This window comes from Azolla caroliniana, unplaced genomic scaffold (assembly GCF_043228905.1).
Source record: "Azolla caroliniana isolate FFs.n. ecotype wild unplaced genomic scaffold, voAzoCaro1.0.p SCAF_6, whole genome shotgun sequence".
NCBI classification, from domain to species: domain Eukaryota; kingdom Viridiplantae; phylum Streptophyta; class Polypodiopsida; order Salviniales; family Salviniaceae; genus Azolla; species Azolla caroliniana.
This window is the reverse complement of record NW_028230441.1, coordinates 13,538,257-13,559,768: the sequence shown is the minus strand read 5'-3', so window position 1 is coordinate 13,559,768 and position 21,512 is coordinate 13,538,257. Positions and strand designations below refer to the sequence as shown.

At 38.5% G+C, this 21,512-nt stretch overlaps 2 protein-coding genes across 3 annotated transcripts; both read left to right on the top strand.

The window, feature by feature from the left end:
• The first annotated feature begins 1,189 nt into the window (after positions 1-1,189).
• LOC147863161 (ferrochelatase-2, chloroplastic-like) lies at positions 1,190-10,542 on the top strand. Its single transcript, XM_087321272.1, has 11 exons — positions 1,190-1,321; positions 1,444-1,569; positions 2,515-2,833; positions 2,910-3,053; positions 6,134-6,235; positions 6,864-6,967; positions 7,045-7,171; positions 7,415-7,567; positions 7,678-7,778; positions 7,910-8,111; positions 10,189-10,542. The coding sequence occupies exons 2-11, from the start codon at positions 1,496-1,498 to the stop codon at positions 10,411-10,413; spliced, it is 1,551 nt and encodes a 516-aa protein (XP_087177398.1). The 5' UTR covers positions 1,190-1,321; positions 1,444-1,495; the 3' UTR covers positions 10,414-10,542.
• Positions 10,543-11,990: 1,448 nt separating this feature from the next.
• On the top strand, positions 11,991-21,150 carry LOC147863160 (pentatricopeptide repeat-containing protein At3g09040, mitochondrial-like). 2 transcript variants are annotated; one of them, XM_087321270.1, is made up of 2 exons: positions 11,991-12,326; positions 17,744-21,150. In XM_087321270.1, the coding sequence occupies exons 1-2, from the start codon at positions 12,255-12,257 to the stop codon at positions 20,756-20,758; spliced, it is 3,087 nt and encodes a 1,028-aa protein (XP_087177396.1). In that variant the 5' UTR covers positions 11,991-12,254; the 3' UTR covers positions 20,759-21,150. The 2 variants fall into 2 exon arrangements, with proteins under 2 accessions (XP_087177396.1, XP_087177397.1); XM_087321271.1 differs by having other exon boundaries at positions 17,564-21,150.
• Positions 21,151-21,512: the final 362 nt, after the last annotated feature.

Below are 21,512 nucleotides of genomic sequence, written 5' to 3'. Positions count from 1 at the left end.
GCGAGACTTCCTCCAATTTATATACAACCATGAAGCCAAAGCAAATTGATCCCAAACTTGCATACTCCTTTCAAGATTTTCTTTTGAGGGTTGTAAAAACATAAAAGAATCATTTGCCAATGCGTGTCACCAATTGTCCACCGGAAGGAAGATGCAAACCCAAAATATCACCACTGGCCACAAGATTAGACAACATTACTAACAAAGGATGTGTAACAATAGCAAATAACAATGGGCTTAGTGCCAAGTGGACATCCTTGCCGCACGGATCTAGTAAGAAACACGCTCGGTGTAACTCTGCCATTAAGCATCACGCACAAGGTTGCCTTTTGCCCTAGCAAAAAGATAACTCTCTCTCTCTCTCGTGTTCTTTTCTCTCGGTTCACACTTACATCGTTGGTATCAATGCCAATATCCTTGTTAGTAGTGCTATGTATGACATGGCACTTAACATGCTCCCAACATTATGAGTGCACACTCTTTGGATGCATTGTGCCAAGTTGTTGGGCAAGCTTTATTGTACAGGAGTGAAGAGGAAAAGGGCTCTAAGGGAAGTGGATATGTGGATGTTGTCAAGAGAGTGTAGAGAGTGGACGAGATTGGAAGACATTGATGGTGGGAGGGGAAGGCATGGGATGAGGGTGGAGAAATCGGGTGATCGAGGTGGAGGTGAGGATGGTGTTGTAAGGCTAGGGGAGCATCGACATGTTAGTAGGCAAGCAACGTTCAATCATAGTGTGCGGACACAAAGCAAATGATTGCATCAATCCTTATGTGTACATATCCATGTTGCCAACCATTAGTATGTGATAAACCCCTTCCTCTCTAATTCAAGCCCAACGGACATACATACATGTTTATGTATGGTATGCGTCCCCCATGGCAAGAGGTGAAGAGCACCACTCTTTTTTTGTGCCACCATTTAAGTAGATTTAGAATAATGACGTAATATATGTATTGATTAGAGCATATATATATATATATATATGTATATGAAAGATTAGAGATATACATACATAGGAGGGTATAAATGTTGTGAGGTGGTGTGGTGTTTGTTCAACATGGACCAAGCAAAATTTGTGTAGGGCTGGGGCTGGGGCTGGGGCTGGCTTTCCCTTCTTCGTCTTTTTTGTGAGACTAATAATAATAATACAATAATATCTTATTTGTTCCAAAGTCCGCATTTCTTCCTTCCCGCAGCGTCTTCGTCTTCGTCTTCGACCTTCGCGCAGCTCTCAAACAATGCCCATGCCCTCCTCCTCCTCATTATCGCGCTTTCTTCTGACGCATTTCCCGACCATTTTCCAGGGTTTTTAGTCGAGTTAAGCCATGCATTTGCTTCTTCACCCTTTAAACCAAATCTCAGAAACGGTTCTATGAAAAAAACCTCTGATTTTATACATACATACATATATACATATATACATATATATATTTGTGCAGAAGGTTCCAAAGCTTGTTTGTTTGGGGTGAGGTTTCGAAATTCTGTTTCAGAATGCAAATAGACTCAGGAAGGGTTGGATGCTTCACAAACTCTGTTCAAGGACCGATCTCACAACCTCTAAATCAGTAAGTAGTCACCGTATTGTCATAATCATCATCCGTTCACATAACCACGAATCACGATGCTCATCACCATCACCGTCATCACCATCATCACCATCATCATCATAGAAAGAGAAGACACTGAAGGATAAAATAAACAACATCGCTATGAATATTTGGTTGCCACAAACTTGTTATTCCTGTTTGTTGAACTTATTATATCATCATCATCATCATCATCATCATCATCATCATCATCATCATCATGATTGTTGTGGTAGATCTGTCACTGAAAGATATAAAAACAACTTTGATATGAAACGTTTGGTTCCCACTAGAAAATCATCCATGTTAGATAAACCTGTCATATTCATCATCATCATCATCATCATCATCATCGTAATCATTGTACAAAGAGGGGAAACCAAAGGAGAAAGAAGCAACGCCATTCTGAAGGCTTTGTTGCCACAAGAAAATTGTCCTTGCTAATTGGGCTTATCGTATCCATCATCCTCATCATCATAGGAGAGATGAGCGTCCTCACCATTATCATTATCATTGGAAGAACATCTGATGTTGTGGGATGTCAATATGAACAGCTGCCACAAACCAGTTAGTTTTCCATGTTACTGAACTTATTATATGCGTGCATCACCAACGTCAAACATTATGTTCATCACCATCAGTTATCAGTACATACAGTTAGGGTTTCAGAGACTATGCTTCATTGGAAGTCATTGTCATCAGAATCATTATCATTGTTCAATGTTCATACATGAGTTTGGGGTTAGGGAGTGTATATTTTAGCCAAAATTATCATCATCATTTTTATTCAATGTTAATGCATGTGTTTAGGTTTTGGGAGCGCATGCATTAGCTGTACTTTTCATCACTATCATCGAACACGTGTTTAAGTTTTGGAAGTGATATACCATGAAGTGAATCTATGATTTTCCTTTCTGACTACAGATCCAAGCATATATGTGGCTTGTCACGCAAGAGCAGCATTTCTTGTTGGAAGAAAAATCAAAATAGAAACTCAAACCATTTTGGAACCAACAAGGAATTGCAACTTGCCAGTTGCAAGCTAGCAACCGAATATAAATCCAGATTTAGGTTGGTTTTGAGTTGTGCGCTGGCAAAAAGCATAGATGAGAAGGAGAAAAATAGTATAACAGAAATTCCTAACTTGAGGAACGAGAATGTTGGTGTCCTTCTCCTTAATTTGGGTGGGCCAGAAACACTTGATGATGTGGAGCCGTTCTTGTATAACTTGTTTGCAGACCCAGTAAGTGTTGATGATAAACTTTCAGCTTGTTTGAAATTATTGATTGATTGCTATATGACAAACATTATAAATGCAGGACATCATTAGACTTCCACGACTCCTTAGATTTCTGCAGCAACCTTTGGCCAAGTTTATATCAACAATGAGAGCTCCAAAAAGTAGGGAAGGTTATGCTTCTATTGGTGGTGGTTCACCGTTACGCAAGATAACTGAAGAACAGGTGAACTTGCAATATCTATGTTCTGTTGCACTTCAATGATGATGGTTTAGATTTATTTTTTTCTTCTAATGGGGAAGAGCTAGCGCTCATTATGATTGAGTATGCTCAATGTATCTCACATCTCATCTTGCAATGAGCAAGTGGTAGGCCCTATTTAGCATAAGCTTTTACAGGATAGTCCGTCCCTTGAAGATCCAGCTTACAAGAATATCACTAGCTAGATTGTTTCATTCAGTTTCAGGATTAATTCAAAAGAGCAATAACACCTTGAGAAAGTGCCTTTGCTGGAAAAATTTATCTATCCTAGATGGATGGATGAATCAATCAACTCCTCCTTAGGAGGCTCTTGGGATGTATGATTGGTATATTTCGTGGAATCAGGAATGAGAACATGGAGATTGCGACTAGTCTCACTTTCAGGGTAGAATTGTACAATGTAGATTGGTGAGATCTTGCTCCAACTGCATTTATGAGTGCTATCAACTTGTCCTTCAATGTTAACGATCCGTTTTTATAGGGCATGCTCCTCCGGCCTCTTTCTTCTCCTACAAATTACAAAATCCTGTCCATCCTACCATAAAAAGCCTCCTTGTCGATCCTCTCCTCCCGGAAAGTTGAGAGTTTTCTTTTAGATTAGAGGATTCAGAATCGATACATATATTTTTGCTCTGCTGGTGGGGAGCACATCATAATGGGGTATAATTGATCAGCTAATTTAATATGAGTGATGCCAATTAGGGTGAATTCAGGTTTATGATCTTCCTGTGCTGCATCATACATGTGATGATTGTGTCTGTTGCACATGTACAGAATGTGAAATCACTCTCATGCTTGCATCTGTTTTGTGCGCAGTTACCTTTTTACTCTAGCATTATATTAATTTGAGATACCCCTCCTTGGCACAAGTCGTAATGTGATTTGGTTCACATAGTCTCTCAGCAGGTGGATTGGGACACTTGTCTGTAGCCGTTGTATCCATATTACTTGTATTCTTCACTGAAGTGGGCATCCATTTTGAAGGAGTTGTGTGCAGCTATTTTCACAAAAAAAGAGGAGGATGTTTAGCAGGATACACAGACCCTAACTTCGGAATGTTTGATTCAATACACACTAACACGTGAAGCTGTAAGATCCAGGGACCCCTGTGATAATTTGAGTGATATGCCATGACAATAATGGGAATGGAAACCAAATAGAAGCCATATTAATTCTGATGACAATTAAAATATATATTCACTAATATAAGAAACTGAAAATATAGAATTTGAGACAGCGGCCTGCATAAAGGGTATACAGCCTCACGAATGGGGTGTCAAAAGAGAAGTTTATAGAGGGCTCAGATTAGCATAGAGACCAGAGAACTGGAATTGCGTGATTTGAGAGGGTTTTATGGACTAACTTGTACAATGGAATTGCATGATTTGAGAAGTTTTTATGGACTAACTTGTACAATGGACAAGTTGCTGGCCCTATTGGTTGCACCCACTCATATGATTTATATGACCAGATGGATTGGACAAACATGGTTAATGACAGCTGAAATGTAATGTTGACACAGCTGTTCTATTATGGTTCGTGCCAATTATAGCAGAAATACGGAGCATTCATTAATTGTTTGGCTGTTTGTACTGAGTTAGCTTTTCTATTAAGGCTTGTGCCAATTACAGTGTTCTGATCGTTCTAATCTTTATCACCCAGTGCCACCACCCACCTCTACTGAGGCTAAACTTGATGAAAGCAACAGCAAAGATGACGGTACAGTCGGCAGCTGCATGAACCGCCGGGTTGGTTCGGGACTGGTTGCAGCAAGTACCATAGGGACTGATTTCATATTATTTGAATCATAGAGAAGATATTATGATGTTTTTCTTGGACATTGGTAATTTTGGATTTTGAGAAACCTTTAGCCTTGATGATTGCTTGCATGGCAATGAGCAAAGAGTCGGGGTTCCATGCTATAATCCAACTGGAGATGGGAGCAGCCCCCCCCAACAGTGACTGAGCATTAATCCAATCAGTGACTGGTATCCAATGAGTTTGGGAGCTCCCTAACAAAGATACTCAAGACCGCCATCAAAGTAACTTAATGAACATGCAGATAATCATTGTTGGTCTGCTGAAATGCAAGGACGGTTCCAATACATGGCACAAGTATAAACGCATGACCCCCCTTCCAATATACTTTGACTATCCACACTTGACTATGATCAAAGTGCCAAAAAATAAGAGTGATTTGAACTGATATCATTAAATTGGATAATGACAGAACATTGATCAGCCCCATACAATTCTTTCTGGGAAGATGGCCCACAATAAGGCACTCTTATTACACATTATATGATGGATTTATCTTCGTGTCTTCTAATATGTATACACATTTGTCTCACACATTCCTCAAATCTATGGAACAAATTTGCCGATTGTGCCATCGATGGGTGGAATTGCAAGAGTGATATGTTTTCCATGGTGCTGTTTTATGAAATAAGAGGGAGATATGTTTGCTTCTTCAAACAAGGTTTTGGCCCATTACACAAGTTAACGGAATCCGAAGACCAACGGTGCTTGGTGTTGTTCTTGTTAGAACTCAAGAAACATGGCAAGAAGTTATTGAAGGACAACAATACAACCTCAACTCATCAAAAAAGAAGCATCATAACTTCTTTGGCTCTACCACTCCTGCTACACGTCAATCAATGTCTGCACAAGTGGGTTCTTGAATAGGAGATTCAAAGGGGTGGGTTACAATAGATCAGGCAATAGCAATATGTGATGCATCTAGGCTACGATCATCTTGACCATGGTATTGTTACGCTTGGCATTGACAAATAAAAGTCTTTATCTCTCGACATTGAAGGTGCCGATTCTCTTCATAGCTCTCTATATTGGAGGTTTTTTGAAGGCCGTAGTTTCAATTTAACTTCAGAATCTTAAGCGCTTATGTTTGCTTATTTTTATTTTGATTAATTGTTCTCACAGACCTCTTAAGGTGTTGTCTACTTTGACCTATTAAAAGTCGTTAACATATCCTTCTTTCTTTCTACCCTGGGCCGTCATCTAATCCTTTGATCTTTGATATGCAGGGCAGTGCATTAAGGAAGGTGTTAAAGGAAAAGGATATGAATGTAGAGGTGTATGTTGGCATGAGATATTGGCATCCATTTACTGAGGATGCAATCAGGAAGGTGCGATTTTGGAAATTCCATCTCTATGGTTGTGATATGACATGTTTGCTTGACTTACTGATAAAGGAGAAATGCACATCATTCAATTCTGTCTTATGAAGATCGAGCAGGTTTCAGTATCATTGTAAATAAGTAGGATGCTTATGTCATCAAGGAATGATATCAGTAATCTTTGAACGAGATCAAATGGTGCATGGCATTTGGAAAAGAACATGACAACTGTTATGTATGTAGCAGAGATTAGAAAATAATTTATGCCTGTACCTCTAGAAAAATAAAACAAGAATTGCAATAAGTTAATGAGTCGAGTATTATGAGCTATTGTAGGAACATAAACAATCATAATAAAATCTGGCAATGTTTTTTCTGAATTTTCGAAGACAATAACGGCTTATTGATCTTACGATGGTCTCAAATGCACAAGGATGTTATGTATTGTCATCTACTTCTGTTTTCTTTTTTCCATAAGAAAGTCAAAGATAATTTTACACTGTAATCATGCATATAGATTCAAAACAATCAAATGTCATAAATGAACACTATTTATATTGCTTCCTGTTCTGAGTATTGTGTTTCAATCAAGTGGATAATGGATTCTACTAGGGTAATTACTCTTTTCTCTTTGCAGATAAAGAAGGATCAGATTTCAAAGCTGGTTGTTCTACCTCTTTATCCACAATTTTCAATCTCCACTAGTGGTTCCAGCCTCCGACTCCTTGAGGAAATTTTCCGGTGATTATACATGCATGCTTATAGGAACTTTTAGATATTTTAGCAGTTGTTTATGCATTGGTTTGTTGGACATGCAGGGAAGATGAATATCTTGTCAATATGCAGCACACTGTGATACCTTCTTGGTATCAAAGAGAAGGATATGTGAAATCTATGGCAACACTGATACAAAAAGAGCTGCAGGCTTTTGAAAAAGCTCAAGAGGTGCATCGGCGAATTTTTATGTGTTCATATTATTGATTTCTGTGATGTGTTATATCTAATCAATGCATCATGCTAGCTGCAGTGCCTACAGGTGACCTCAATCTTGAGGGTTCTACTGTCAATTCTTATAGTCTAGTAGATAAGCTTAGCCCGCGACACCAAATTGGCTTTAGCTTTAGGTTTCTTGTAGTTTACAAGAGGTTTAGCTGGTTCAAATCCGCTAATTTTTTTTATAAATATCAGGTTATGATCTTTTTCTCTGCACATGGAGTGCCTCGTGCATATGTTGAAGAAGCAGGTGATCCCTACAAGGATGAAATGGAACATTGCATAAAACTCATAATGATCGAGCTACGACTGAGAGGTGTACCCAATGATCACACTCTTGCATATCAGGTGTGTCGCCAAATTTATCAAGGCATAGGCAGTTTGCTAAAACCTCCTAGATATGGACACACCATAAATATGTGCTGGGTCCATTTAATACCTTTTTGATTTGTTGACAGAGTAGAGTTGGTCCTGTTGAATGGCTAAAACCATACACTGATGATACCATTAAAGAGCTGGGTAGACAAGGTGTGGAAAGTCTCCTTGCTGTTCCAATAAGGTTACCTTCTATTTCTTTCCATTCTTTTCAGTGTATCGTTGTAATAGTGTCAAAAGGTTCATGCATGTATCTACATGCATAAATGCATAATTCATGGGTGCTTGCTAATTAAAAATCGCCTACACTCGCAGTTTTGTCAGTGAGCATATAGAGACACTTGAGGAAATTGATGTTGAGTATCGTGAGCTTGCTTTAGAATCTGGAATAAAAAATTGGGGCCGTGTACCTGCCCTTGGTTGTGAAGAAGACTTCATCAATGACCTTGCAGATGCAGTAATTGAGGCTTTGCCATATGTTGGAGCTATGGCAGTATCAAATATAGAGGCACGGCAGGTATGGTTAATGGAATGGCTTACTTTTAGGGTAAATTGCATAATGCTAGGGTAAGATGTAACTGAGAATTGAAGTGACATGCTCTGAGAATTACTGATAGAAAGTTAGCTCTGTAAAGCTGCTTCTATCAACCCTAGTTGTTTCCAACCATTTTCCTTTTTTGCTTCCTTTCTGGACTTTAATAAGAGACGAACCTTGTTATAGATTAGGATTATTCTCTCCAGTATGATTACTGTCATGTTTTTCTCCTGTTCACATTCAAGGATTCACACCCCAAAAAAGCACATGCTCATGAAAGATATGAATTCATATTTCAGAGCTATAAGAAGGGAGGTTTTACAAGATACTAGTCACTCGATAAATCTTAGGCCAAAGGAGCCGTTTTTGTCTGCTACCACACTTAATTAAAAGCATGTATAAGCTGTTTGTTGTAGTGCTGCAAACATTTAGTTCTATTTTTGAATAGGTTGGGTGTGAGACGTTTCTGAATAAGATATTTTTTACATGGAGCTGTTAAAAGGGGGAAGCAAATTCTTCTAACCCTTTTAAAATGCATGATCTCTCTTGCTATCACTGGGACTAGACTGAACCAGATAATGGTTTGCTATCTTGGTATTCTTTATGCAGCCATTACTTGTTCTTCTTAATGATTTTCATCACTTGAATTAGATGAAAGCAACATGCACATACTATAAACGTTCTCCTCCATTGCCGATTAGCTGGATAATTTTGTATTTTTCAATTGCAGTCCTTTTCTCTTTCTTAATAAAACTCTTTCTTGCTGTAATTCACTAGGTAATTGAATACAATTGTGCTCCATTCTCTTGACTGATGGATACAAAAATGATAAAATTTATATATACATTTTCCCTATTTTTTCCATGAGTCAAGTTGTAATAAGGGGAATAGTAGCATAGGCAAGCTCAAAGTAGAAATACTCTGTTCTTAGGTGGTGATCAATAAAGCTGTTGATTATCTTAACTTAACCCACGTAAGAGCTAGCAGGTGATAGAAAAGATGCATAAGTAAATATGTAACTTACTGATGGGCTAGTCCTACTAATCTTCCATGAACTGTGGAAAAAAACAACTGATACATCCTTCCTGCATGTCTTATTTGTGAAGAACGAAATTCGTGGACCCAAGCAAGGGTTTCAATAAGATCTTGCGGTACTATGCCATGAAAATCGGGAACATGAAATCGGTAACCTGCATGAGGTTTCCAGACAGAAACAACCATGTCCATATGGACAGACTGTTCATATTGAATGTGTTTTGGCCATTAATTAATTGTGAGGGCAAATGGAAGATTCATTAAATGAGTAACATTACCTTGCCACAAGGTGATGTGCTTCCATTGCTTTTAGAAAGTCACTTATCCAATTGTATACAGCATCAGAAAATGACCAAATTAGAAGTGTCCAGATTTGAGATGTCACAGGTGCTGCCCTGTCTGGACCATTGGAAGGAAATCTGTAACCCAACTCTTTTATCATTATTATCTGGAATCAGTTAAGAACCATGACATCCAATGTTCCTTTCACTAGAATCAATGTGGTTTGTGTGCAGACCCTAAGCAATGGAGTGTCAAACAAAACAATCCCTACTCAAACAATCTCCAGGTCCAATCACTTGGAATAATGAAATACTATTCATGGTGTCAAAGTAGCCATGAAACAGTAACTGACCCTCGTCGATTTGATGGTCCATTGGGGTCCATTAAGCAAATTTGGACTCATAAAAACCTACTTCCAATATGTATTCTGTTAGTTTTTCTTCCAATGTCTAACTAAAAGCTAGTTAATTTTGTAATTCTTTGTTGCTGTCATTGATACCTAACCATTAAAACTCTTCCCACATCCTGAATTAGAGTCATATAGCGAGCCTTCTCTCCCAGTTCCTAATATTTCCTTCATTTAATTTGTTTTTCTTGTCGTCATTGATGTATGCCCTTTTAAATGCATGATATTTATTCTCTTGAACTATGACTGATTTGATGACATATGCATTCTCTCTAGAGTTTGCCACCATGGGATAATAATACCATTGCTTGATTCGTGTTTTGTTTTTTCTCGCAGTCATTGATACCTCTTGGTAGTGTAGAGGAAGTGCTTGCTACATATGATGCTCAGAGGAGGCAGCTCCCACCACTCGTCACAGTTTGGGAATGGGGCTGGACAAAGAGTGCAGAAACATGGAATGGAAGGGCAGCAATGCTGGCCGTTCTTGCCTTGCTTTTGTTGGAGGTCAGCACTGGTCAAGGAATCTTCCATCAGATTGGAATTTTGCCACTTTTTCCTTGAATTTGCCAAGGTTTTGAATGAATCATCATTCTATGTATACCAGGCAGGGGCAACAGTATTTTTTGTATATGTATTATCAATAGATTCAGATGATAAATCATAATCGAATAAACTTCCCAGATTATTTTACTTGCAATAGTTGTTCTGATCCCTGAGATGATTTAAATATAATAGTGTTGTGGGGGATCTCTAACCAGAGATGTTCTTGTATTTAAAAGTATAATGCTCGAGTATATCTATGTATGGATTTTATTCATTCTTCAGCATCTTAAGAGAGTTCTGGATGTTAAAACAGAAATCTTCGTCACCATTTATGGACAGCTTTTGGGTTCAAAACATTGTAAATATTGTTCAAATTTTCCCCCCTTGAAAAGGGAACAGTATTCTGATACCAGAGCAAATTTGTAACACATTTCTTGAATTGTTTGGATCTTAGGGAATTATTAGTGTCATTGAGATTCAGTTTTTTGGTTTTTCCAGGGAAATTAACCAAAACCTGGATTGTTCATGAAGCTCATAATATAACATCTTGGAAAGAGATCGAGATTACCACAATAACCTTACATCCCTCCCTGTTTGTCTTGCATTCAATGATATCTTTCCTCTTTCAATTCCTAAAATATATATCTTGTAGTCTTCCAATTTAGAGGGGGAACTTAAAGAGTATGTCGAATTGGTGATAAATATGCTTTTAACATCCACGGGAGACTCATTGCAATCTATTAGATGGGGCCTACCCCATGACAAAAAAATGAGAAAAGTGATAGAACTAAAAGGTGTATATTGGGTATTTGCAGAAGTGGGAAAATGGATGCAGTAGTACTTATGTGTTTTGGGTACTTCAGTAAATTTCCCTTCTGTCCATCGCTAAACCCAACGTGTAGGAGTTAATGCTTCCTTCATTTGCGGTAGATTTGTACTTCTGCAAGCTTGTGAATTTCACCTGGTGCTTTTCAATGTCTGAAATTCTTGCTTATAGAAAGGATATCTAGAATTGGATTGAAGTTTCTAAGGCATTAATAAGAGAAGGAACCATATCTCTTGTCCACCATTAATGCGATACCCTTCCATCCTAGATGTGGTGACTATGTCATTCGTGAAAAAGGAAGAGGCAAATTGTGGGGAATTTCTTTTATTTAGCTAAACACTTCATGATTTTAGGCTAACAGCGCTAATTATGTCTTTTTTATTGTTCAGCAACGTCTAGCGAGTCACTGCAGAAAATGTATATGTATGCGGTTGCAACTAGAAGGTTAGATAGATGAGGAAACTCTGTATGTTATTTGCATGGAGGTATGAAGCTGGAGGGAATGGGCATTGGGTGTTACCTACTATACTCATCATGGCCTCTGCTAGGAGGCAAGATGAATTTCTGTGGTTGATGTGACATCTTATTCGACGAGGTAATGTGGTGGGTAGTGATTTCTCTCCTGATGGCCGATAATGGCAGTGAATGGTACTGGCCAGTTGACCATGTTTCTCCATAGGAGAACTTCTTCAGACACGTGGTTACACTTTCTTGGACTAAGAGGGATAACAGGTGAAAATGATGAACGAAATTTCTATGCTTACACGAGGAGTGGAAATGTACGTGGTGAAGCTCTCTGTTCATGATTTTATTACACTTGGGTAGTAACAAAGAACGAATTAATTTGTCATTTCAGTATACAGACATGTCTTATCTTGGCTGTTTTGCAGAACAGAGCACCTGCAGGTGATATTGAGAAAATAGAGTAGGACCATAAGTTAGCTATAATGGTTCCTTAGCTCAGGCTTATGTAAATATGAATCATTGACATAAAAGGAAAAGGATCCGACTCTAGCATGAGGTTGAAGTCCAGATGATTAACAAAAAGATGGAGCTACAATGGAAGGAATACTTCAGAGATCCTCTGGTCTATCGTAACGCAGAGGTGCGTGTTTGTTTGTTCTTGCTTTGTAGTGTTGTCATGGTTGATTCTAATATGTTGCCTCAATCTCTAGTTGTTGGGAGGAAAATCTGAGTTGGCCTGTTGCTTTGGAAGCACTATGGGGCATGTAGGCTTTCATGTACCCTGTCTCCATATAAATCCAGGCTCTGAAAGGTTCATGAAATGGTCTTTGTAGTAGACCGTCCTTGGGGAAAATGATACCCTTGGTGTGAGCTGAGTCTTTTGGGTATAGAGCTGCCATAGATCTTGCTGTGATACCTTGCTCGTTTCAATTTTGAAGAGGGGTACAATGCTGAAAAGGTTGTAAGTTCTCAATGACAGTTCATTTCACTTACTGGAGACCTTAATAAGTCATTGCCCATAGAATACAGAAGTATATTTACCATCAATAACTCAATTTGGTTTATCCGTAAAAGAGACATTTTGCACAATATTTTATTTGATGACTGCTGATTATGCCATTGAATTGAAAACAGGAAATTGATGTGTTTCAGATATGTTCAAAATGGCCATTTAAAATTTGTCCTTTCTATCAAGCCTTATTGAAAGTATGGGATTTGGGAATTGTACATTAGGCTTGAGAGTTTCATCTCATATTATGCACAGTGATGAACTTATGCAGGCTGTTAAACTTCTAGATTGGTTAGCAAAGGCTGCTGACTGAGTACCTTGTTGATTGCTAATGGTACTCACTCTACTTTATTAATGCTCATAATACAGCAGGAAACTGTGAGTTGGTTGGCCTGACTTTGCCATCATGAAACTATTGTTCTGGCCGATGACTCATTTATGTCAAAAACATCAGTAACATGGTGGAAACATGATTGATTTGCTTTGGCCTGTGGTTCAAACATTAATGTGCAGAAATCTTTCCTAATGTGGACCTTGGTTGGAGAGGAATGGTCATCAATTGTGGAATGATATGCTGATATTTGTTAATTCTCATTGGAGTTAATGTTTCCAACTTGCAGCTCATCAATTAATTCTCTCAAAGGATTTTAGACATATTTATGTATTGGAAATCAAAGGCATGGTCCTTCCATGTATGCTGGAAAGTATTACAATCTATCATGATCCCATTTGATTTCCTATTTGTTTTCCACTATTACAATTGATGGGGAAGATTATAGTTAGGTTAACACACTCAAATACAAGCTTTGCATGAAAGAAGCTCAGCTTGGGGTTACTTGGGTTGCCATGGGTCCCAAGATTTTTACTTCATGCCATGTGAGGGGATGCAGTTATATCTTTCGTAATTAAAAAAAGTTGGATCTCTCATAGCACCACATAGTTTTCAGCTTCTTAGTTGCACGTGATTAATAGTCACGGACGATTTAAGAGAGACAATCTCGATCATGACTCAATATTTTCTCACGCAATGGTATTGCATTGAAGTCTTGTTAATTGGCATCCTCTGACAGATAGCCAATTTCTCACAAAGAGAGGTTTTGACATCCTTGCATTTTTTTCAATGGGATGGTCCTATTATAATTGTGGATTCTAGGTTATCTTCTCATAGAAAGTTAGTGGTATTTTGGTTGTGATACATCAAAGTTTCACTGTGCCTATAGAAGCTACATGTTTTACATGGAGGCAATTAGAGAGCATCTATATTTATACCCATCATTTTTGAAAGAAATAATCATGAGATAAATGCAAAGTATACTAAAGGGGGATAAATGCAAAGTATACTGTTGCCTATCCCTTTTTATTCGCATACCAAGGATATGCTCAGCTTCCCCAAGGTCTTTCATTGAGAATGCAAAGTTCAGCTGCTGTTTTAGAGCATTCAGAGTGCTCTTTTTCTTCCCTGCCAGCAGCATATCGTCTACATACAGTACACAAATAATTGGGCTTCCATCTTCATCATTTTTAGTGTACAAAGAGTGGTCTGCATGGATTCTTTTGAGCCCATGTTTGAGCATAAATGGATCAAACTTCTTATACCATTGCCTGGGGCCTGTTTCAGCTCATATAAGCTCCTTTTCAGTTGCATTCCAGATGCTCTTTTCCAGGAATGGCATATCCTTCTGGCTGTTTCATGTACAATTCTTTGTCTAAATCACCATGCGAAAAGGCTGTTTTAACATTCATTTAGAATAATTCCAAATCCAAGGCGGTTGTGAAAGCAAACAAGACATGTAGTGTGGTCATCTTAACCATTGGAGAGAAATCCTCTTCGAAATCAATGCCCTATTTTTGGGCATATCCCTTGACAACCAGCCTTACCCAATGATCCACATTATCTGGCAATGGATCTACATAAGGAGGTACATTGACATCTTCATTGTTAATGGGCTGCTATACATCATTTCCAGCCCTGTTTTCAGGATGAATAGGTGGCTGCATACGCCCATCAGGAGCGTCATTTTCTGTCCAACATCATCTGGCTCAATAACCACTGGCTCATTATTATTTCCATCCAAATGTGGTGCCATCCCGAGGGTTCATATTAGATTTAACTTGTCGCTGTACATGCTGAAATTTGACTCTTTTGTGGTCACACTTGCACAATCATTGTTGAGTAGACTTGCCTCATTAAATTCAACATCTCAGCTGTGTATTACCTTCTTGAGTTGAGGTAGCCAAATCCTGTTGCCCATTTCACCTTCATCTCCATAACCCATAAAGATTCCTTTCATGGACTTTGCATCTAACTTGCTTCTCAACTCAGGCCTTAGATGCAGAAAAGCATCATAGCCAAAGATGTGGAGGTGGTCATATGAAGCTGGTTTGCCAGACCAAAAGGACATATGAGGGGATCTATTGCAAACATGAACTGCAGTTTTCAAGGCCTCTCCCCAAAATCCATGAGGGAGATTAGCTGTGGACAGCATGCATCACACCCTCTCGCATAAAGTCCTGTTATACCGTTCAACCAGACCATTTGAAGTGGGGCTGTATGGAACTTTTAGCTCCCTCTTAATACCAATATTTTCACAAAATCTATTAAATTCAGCACTTGTAAACTCACCCCGTTATTTGTACCTACACATTTCAGCTTTCTAACTGTATGGGTGGTTATAAATGCATGAAATTTCGTAAATGCAACGAAGGCGTCATCCTTAGATTTTAACAAATATATCCACAGCTTCCTAGAGTAGTCATCAACAAAAGAAATAAAATAAAAAGCATCTCCCATAGATTTGGTGGGCATGTTGCAAACATCAGAATGAACTAGATCAAGAAGATTAAGCTTACGAGAGACACCAGAGTAGTAGGAATTCTTTACTTGCTTGCCATATTGACATTCATTACAAAAATCAAGTTTTGAGACTTGTCCATCAAAGATTTACCATGCAAGCAATGGACAGTCCCTTTCTTTGTACCTTTAACAATTAGCCTACAGCCTTTGATAAGCTTCCATGAACCTTTCTCAAAGAGGGTACTACATCCATGCATATCCATTTGTCCAATAGACAATACGTTTTTTTTATGCTTGGTACATATCTTACATTATGCAAAACCAGCTCATTAGTACCATGTACTATGAGATGCATTGTTCCAATACCTTCAATAGAACAATCATGGTTATTTCCAAGGTATACATGTCTATGGCTGCCTGCAGTAAAGGTAGTAAAACACTCCTTAATAGGAGTAACATGGAATGATGCACCTGAACCCACAATCCATGTTTGTGACAAAGCATCAATTAGATTGCTCTTTGTAATCTGTATATCTTGTGCATGAATAAAAAATAGAAGCACCATTAACTTCAACATGATCTGCTGCCATCATCGTTGTAAAATACTTAGCGTAAAATACGTATTCTAAGTATTCTAACTTTTAAAAAAAATTCTTAGAATACGTATTTTATAGATAAAATATGTTAAATTACTTAGAATAGGTGTAGAATACTTGTAAAATACGTTAAATACTTCTTAAAATTTAAAGTTTTTTTTTCTAAAAGAAATTTTTAAAATTTAAAAAAATTTAAATACTTATTAAATATGTAGAATATGTCAAATTTTTAGAATACGTAGAATACGCCAAATTTTAAAAAATGGCAGTTCTAAAACGTATAATACGTGTAGAATACTTCAGAATATTCTAAAATGTACTGTAAACGTAGAATATGTGTTTTTTAATAACTATGGCTGCCATGGTAGCATAAAGAATATCTTCTGCATCTGATTGCTCCTCAATGATGACACTAGGGGTCACATTGGCCTTCTCTTTGTCCTTGTCCTTAAAGCTGTTATGTGCTTCATTCTCGCTGTTCTTTTTCTTCTTGTCACTTGTGTTCTTTCTTTCTAATTCAACTTTCTAATATATACAATCATGCTTGATGAGATGGTGTGTTCAGATCCAAAACATCAAGGGAGTGGGCTGCTGTGTGAGGAGAGAGATAGTAGAGAAAATTGTGCAAAAAATGGAGAGGAAACCCTAGCCGCTAAAGTCCCTATCTCATTATGAGAGATTTGGGACGAATTCTTTTTTATAAGTAACTTTTAGGTCATTTGGGCATGTTCACACATGGCCAGTGACCAAAAGTTATAAAGATAATGTAAATGCCTATAAGCGCCTAAATTGGGGCCAAAAATATAGTAAAGATGTGTCTAAAAAGCTCTCGAAGGGAGCTGTCACATGGAAGGATCAAAATATACAAAAAGGAGAGCCCTTGGGGCCTTTATCCCCAACAAATTTCCACAAATAAAGCAGAGACATGTCATGGGCTCTTTAAGGGTGAGATGCCTGCAACTGTGGTTTAGACAAATGACATTTATCATATGCTACTTGGTGAACATGTTTGGATGTTGGAGATGTTCAAAGAATGGAAAATCAGAAAACTAGGGATGCGGTGGACAAGGGCTCGATTATTGGATGTCATATGGAGAATAATAGTGTCAGACTTACTGCTGATGGCTGCCTTACAATGACAACATACGGTGAATGGTATTATCACTTCCAAATAGTGCTCACATATTTATTCTATGTTGGATGGCACATCATATGTAGAACTGTGTTGGCCATCTGGGCCTCAATGTCTGAAATTACTGTCTCCATTCCAGTAGGTTTGTCCGAAGTTCAACTTATCGATATTATTTGTCAAATATCATTTTGTCTTTGATTTTCTTAGATACTGAGGTTTATGACATAATTGGTGGATACAAATGTGGTTTCATCTGGTTGTCAGCTCATATTGTGCATCGTATTCTGAAAGCTACCTTGTTAGGGCAAGCTATTTGTGTATCGTAATTCTCGTGTTTTATCTCCAGAAGAAATGTCTATTTGTCATTTTTTCCTACAAAATATTCAGCATATCCTTCCCCTGTGTGACAATTTAGTCGCAATGCAGTGTCGTGATGTTTTTGAGAGTGCTCTGATGTCCATGTATTTCTAGTGATTTATAATGTACACACAGGAAAGGAAGATAGATTGAGATTGATTTTATGCAGAGTACCTCTGGGTTGCCAAGCTTTACACACAGAATCACTCATGAACCAGTGTACATTGATGCATTGTACAATCCTACTTGGATTCATCAAGAGTTTAGAAGAAGACAAGTGTCAAATAAAAAGTTAAATAGAGAAACTTGCAAAGATGAGCCTGATGAAGAACGCAGTTTCATGGCCTTACTCAAGTCTTGTGCTAAGAAGAAGAATACCTTTGAAGGGGCTAGGTTGCACAAGGATATCCTGGCAAGAGGTTTGCTTGAAAAGAGTCCGTATCTAGGAAGCAGTTTAATTAGTATGTATGCCAAATGGGGGATGTTTGCAAAGGCACAACACGTGCTTGAAGGGGTTCCTATACAAAACATAGTCTCTTGGAATACTCTAATCACAGGGTACACACGCCATGGACGAGCTCAGGAAGCACTAGATTGCTTTGCTCGAATGCAAGGGATGGGGCTCTCTCCGAATGCAGTCACCTTCATTTGCATCTTGAAAGCATGTGGAAAAATAGGAGCTATAGAGCAAGGGAAACAGATTCATGATGAGATTGTCAGCATGGGTTTTCTTGAGAAGGACATTATACTTGGCACTGCATTGGTGGATATGTATGCCAAATGTGGTGACCTTGAAAAAGCAAAGAAGACCTTGGAAGAGCTTCCAGCCCGGAATGAAATAACTTGGTCTGCTCTAATTGCAGGGTATGTACGACACAAGCAAGGTCATGAAGCACTAAACTTGTTCAATCAGATGCAGATCGAAGGCCTCTGTCCAGATTCCATCACCTTTATTTCCATATTGAAGGCATGTGGGAGCATAGCCTCGATTCTCGAGGGAAAGCAAATTCATGAAGAGATTGTGAAAAGGAACTTATTGGAGAATGATATTGTCCTTGGCACTGTTTTAGTGGACATGTATATGAAATGTGGTGCATTTGCATTGGCAAGAAAAGTGCTTGAAGAGCTTCCTAATCGGAACACGGTCTCTTGGTCTGCACTTATCGCAGGGTATGTGGAAGAAGGGCAAAGTCATGAAGCGTTGAATTGTTTTGAATGTATGTGGAGAGAGGGTGTCTCTCCAGATGAAGTCATTTTTATCTCCACCTTGAAGGCTTGTGGAAGCACAGGTGCCTTAGGCAAGGGCAAACAAATTCATAACGAAATTGTGAAGAGGGGCTTTTTAAAGGATATGGTTGTTGGAACTGCCTTGGTTGATATGTATGCCAAATGTGGCATGCTTAAAAAAGCACAAGAAATCCTAGAAGAGCTTCCTATTCGTGATGTAGTATCATGGTGTGCATTAATTGCGGGATATGTAGAGCATGGAAAAGCCTATGAAGCATTGAATTGTTTTGAGCAGATGACTAGCGAGGGCCTGTCACCAGACGCTATTACCTTTATTTTCATCTTGAAGGGATATGGCAGCATAAGAGCTATAGATAGGGGAAAGGAAATTCACAAAGAGGTTGTGAAGAGGAACTTATTAGGGAAGAATATTGTTCTTGGTAATGCAGTAATCGATATGTATGTCAAATGTGGAAAGCTTACTGAGGCACAAGAAGTTTTGGAGGGACTCCATGCTCGAAATGTGATCTCTTGGTCTACATTGATTGCAGGGTATACCGATGAAGAAAAATTTAATGAAGCATTGAATCGTTATGAAGAAATGCAAATCGAGGGCATCTCTCCGAATGCAATAACATTTGTATGCATTTTGAAGGCTTGTGGTAATGTAGGATCCATAGACAAGGGCAAGCAAATTCATGATGAGATTGTGAAAAGCGGTTTGCTTGAGAGAAATACTATACTTGGCAATGCTTTGATTGATATGTATGCAAGATGTGGTTTGGTTGCAAAGGCACGGCAGACGCTTGAAGAGCTTCCCATTAGGGACATAGTTTCTTGGAATGCACTCATTGCGGTCTATGCTCAACAAGGCCATGGCCATGAAGCATTGCTATGTTTTGAGCAGATGCAAAGTGAGGGTCTCTCTCCAAATCAAGTCACATTCACATGCATCTTGGTAGCGTGTACTAGGATTGGAGCGATAGACAAGGGTGAACAAATTCATGTGGAGATTGCAAGTCGGGGCTTTCTAAAGAAGGATATTGTACTTGGTTGTACTTTGGTGGATATGTATGCAAAATGTGGAGTGCTTGAAAAAGCACAAGAAGTGCTCGGAGAGCTTTCAAATCGACATGTAGTCTCGTGGTCGGCACTAATTGGAGGGTATACTATGCATGGCCAAGGACATGAAGCCTTGAATTGCTTTGAGTGGATGCAGAGAGAGGGTTCATCTCCGGATGCTATCACCTTCATTTGCCTTCTCAAGGCTTGTGGCAACATGGCTGCCATAGACAAGGGCAAACAAATTCATGAAGAGATTGTGACCATGGGCTTGCTTGATAAGGATGTTGTGCTTGGCACCGCTTTAATTGATATGTATGCGAACTGTGCTATGCTTACAAAAGCACAAGAAGTGCTCCTAGAGCTTCCTACTCGAAATGTGGTATCCTGGTGTGCACTTATTGCAGGGTATGCTCGACAAAGGCAAGCTCAGGAAGCATTGGAATGTTTCACACACATGCAGAGTGAAGGAACATTACCAGATGCCATCACTTTCTTATGTCTCTTAAGTGCATGTAGCCATTCGGCTCTTTTAGATGAGGCTCAAATGCTTTTTGGGAATATGATGAGAAAGAATGGTCTTACTCCAAATATTGAACATTATACATGGATTGTAGGGGTTTTAGGATGTGCAGGGCACTTTGATAAAGCCATGTCTGTGATTCATGTGATGCCCTCTTCCCATTCTTTAGGTGTATGGCTTGCATTGTTGGATGCTTGTAGAAAATGGGGGAATGTGGAGCTCGGGAGCTTGGCTTTTGATCGGGCTATCCAACTTGATAGTCTTTGTGGCGCACCATATGTTCTACTGAGTCATATTTATTTAAATGTTGGCATGCACGAGGCGGCAAAAAAAGTTGAAGCCATGAAATTAAAGCTATCTCCTTTAGACTAGGTGTGGACTAAGTTAAGTGGCTGGACTTTGTCTTTGGCATACGTGGCACATATTCTTTGGCTCTAGACAAAAATGGGGTGGATAAATATTTACCTAGGGGCATTAAGTCTCCAACAGGCATACTTGCTCTTGAAATATACCACAATGGATTCAAACTTGGTCATTTAAATGAGTAGCGGTCAGAGTTGGCTCTTTTGCAAGGGCAAATAAAGTATGATACAAAAATAGAAATTCTTCTTGGACTGAGCTAATGCGATGGGTCACATTCAAAGTCGACGAATTTACTCGGTTCCTTGGGTATTTGAATGTTGACATTCTAGCATTTGAAGTTCAGTGTTTTGTGGCACATGATGACCACATATGTAGGCTTCAATTTTGGCATGGTAGACACATGATATATTGTTGGGGCTCTTTGTATATTCGGATACCACAATTTTTTCAACATAATTAACAAAAATGTGAACTTCCTGAAATATCGCTTCTGTAATAGGAAAAATAAAGAATGCAGTTCATAGATAGGGTAAAGGTGGTTACGAAGTTGTTATTGAAGAATTATGTGATAGAGTGTATATTAGGTAGAGGATATGTTAAATTGAGAATTAGTATTCGTACATAAGAAGAGTGCAACAAACAAATACATATATATATCAATACAATCAATGGAATGGGGACATGACAATAAATATCATATATTGTAACAAGGAGGAAGAGAGATATAGAAGAAATATATGAGAAATTTACAACGGGATTGTAT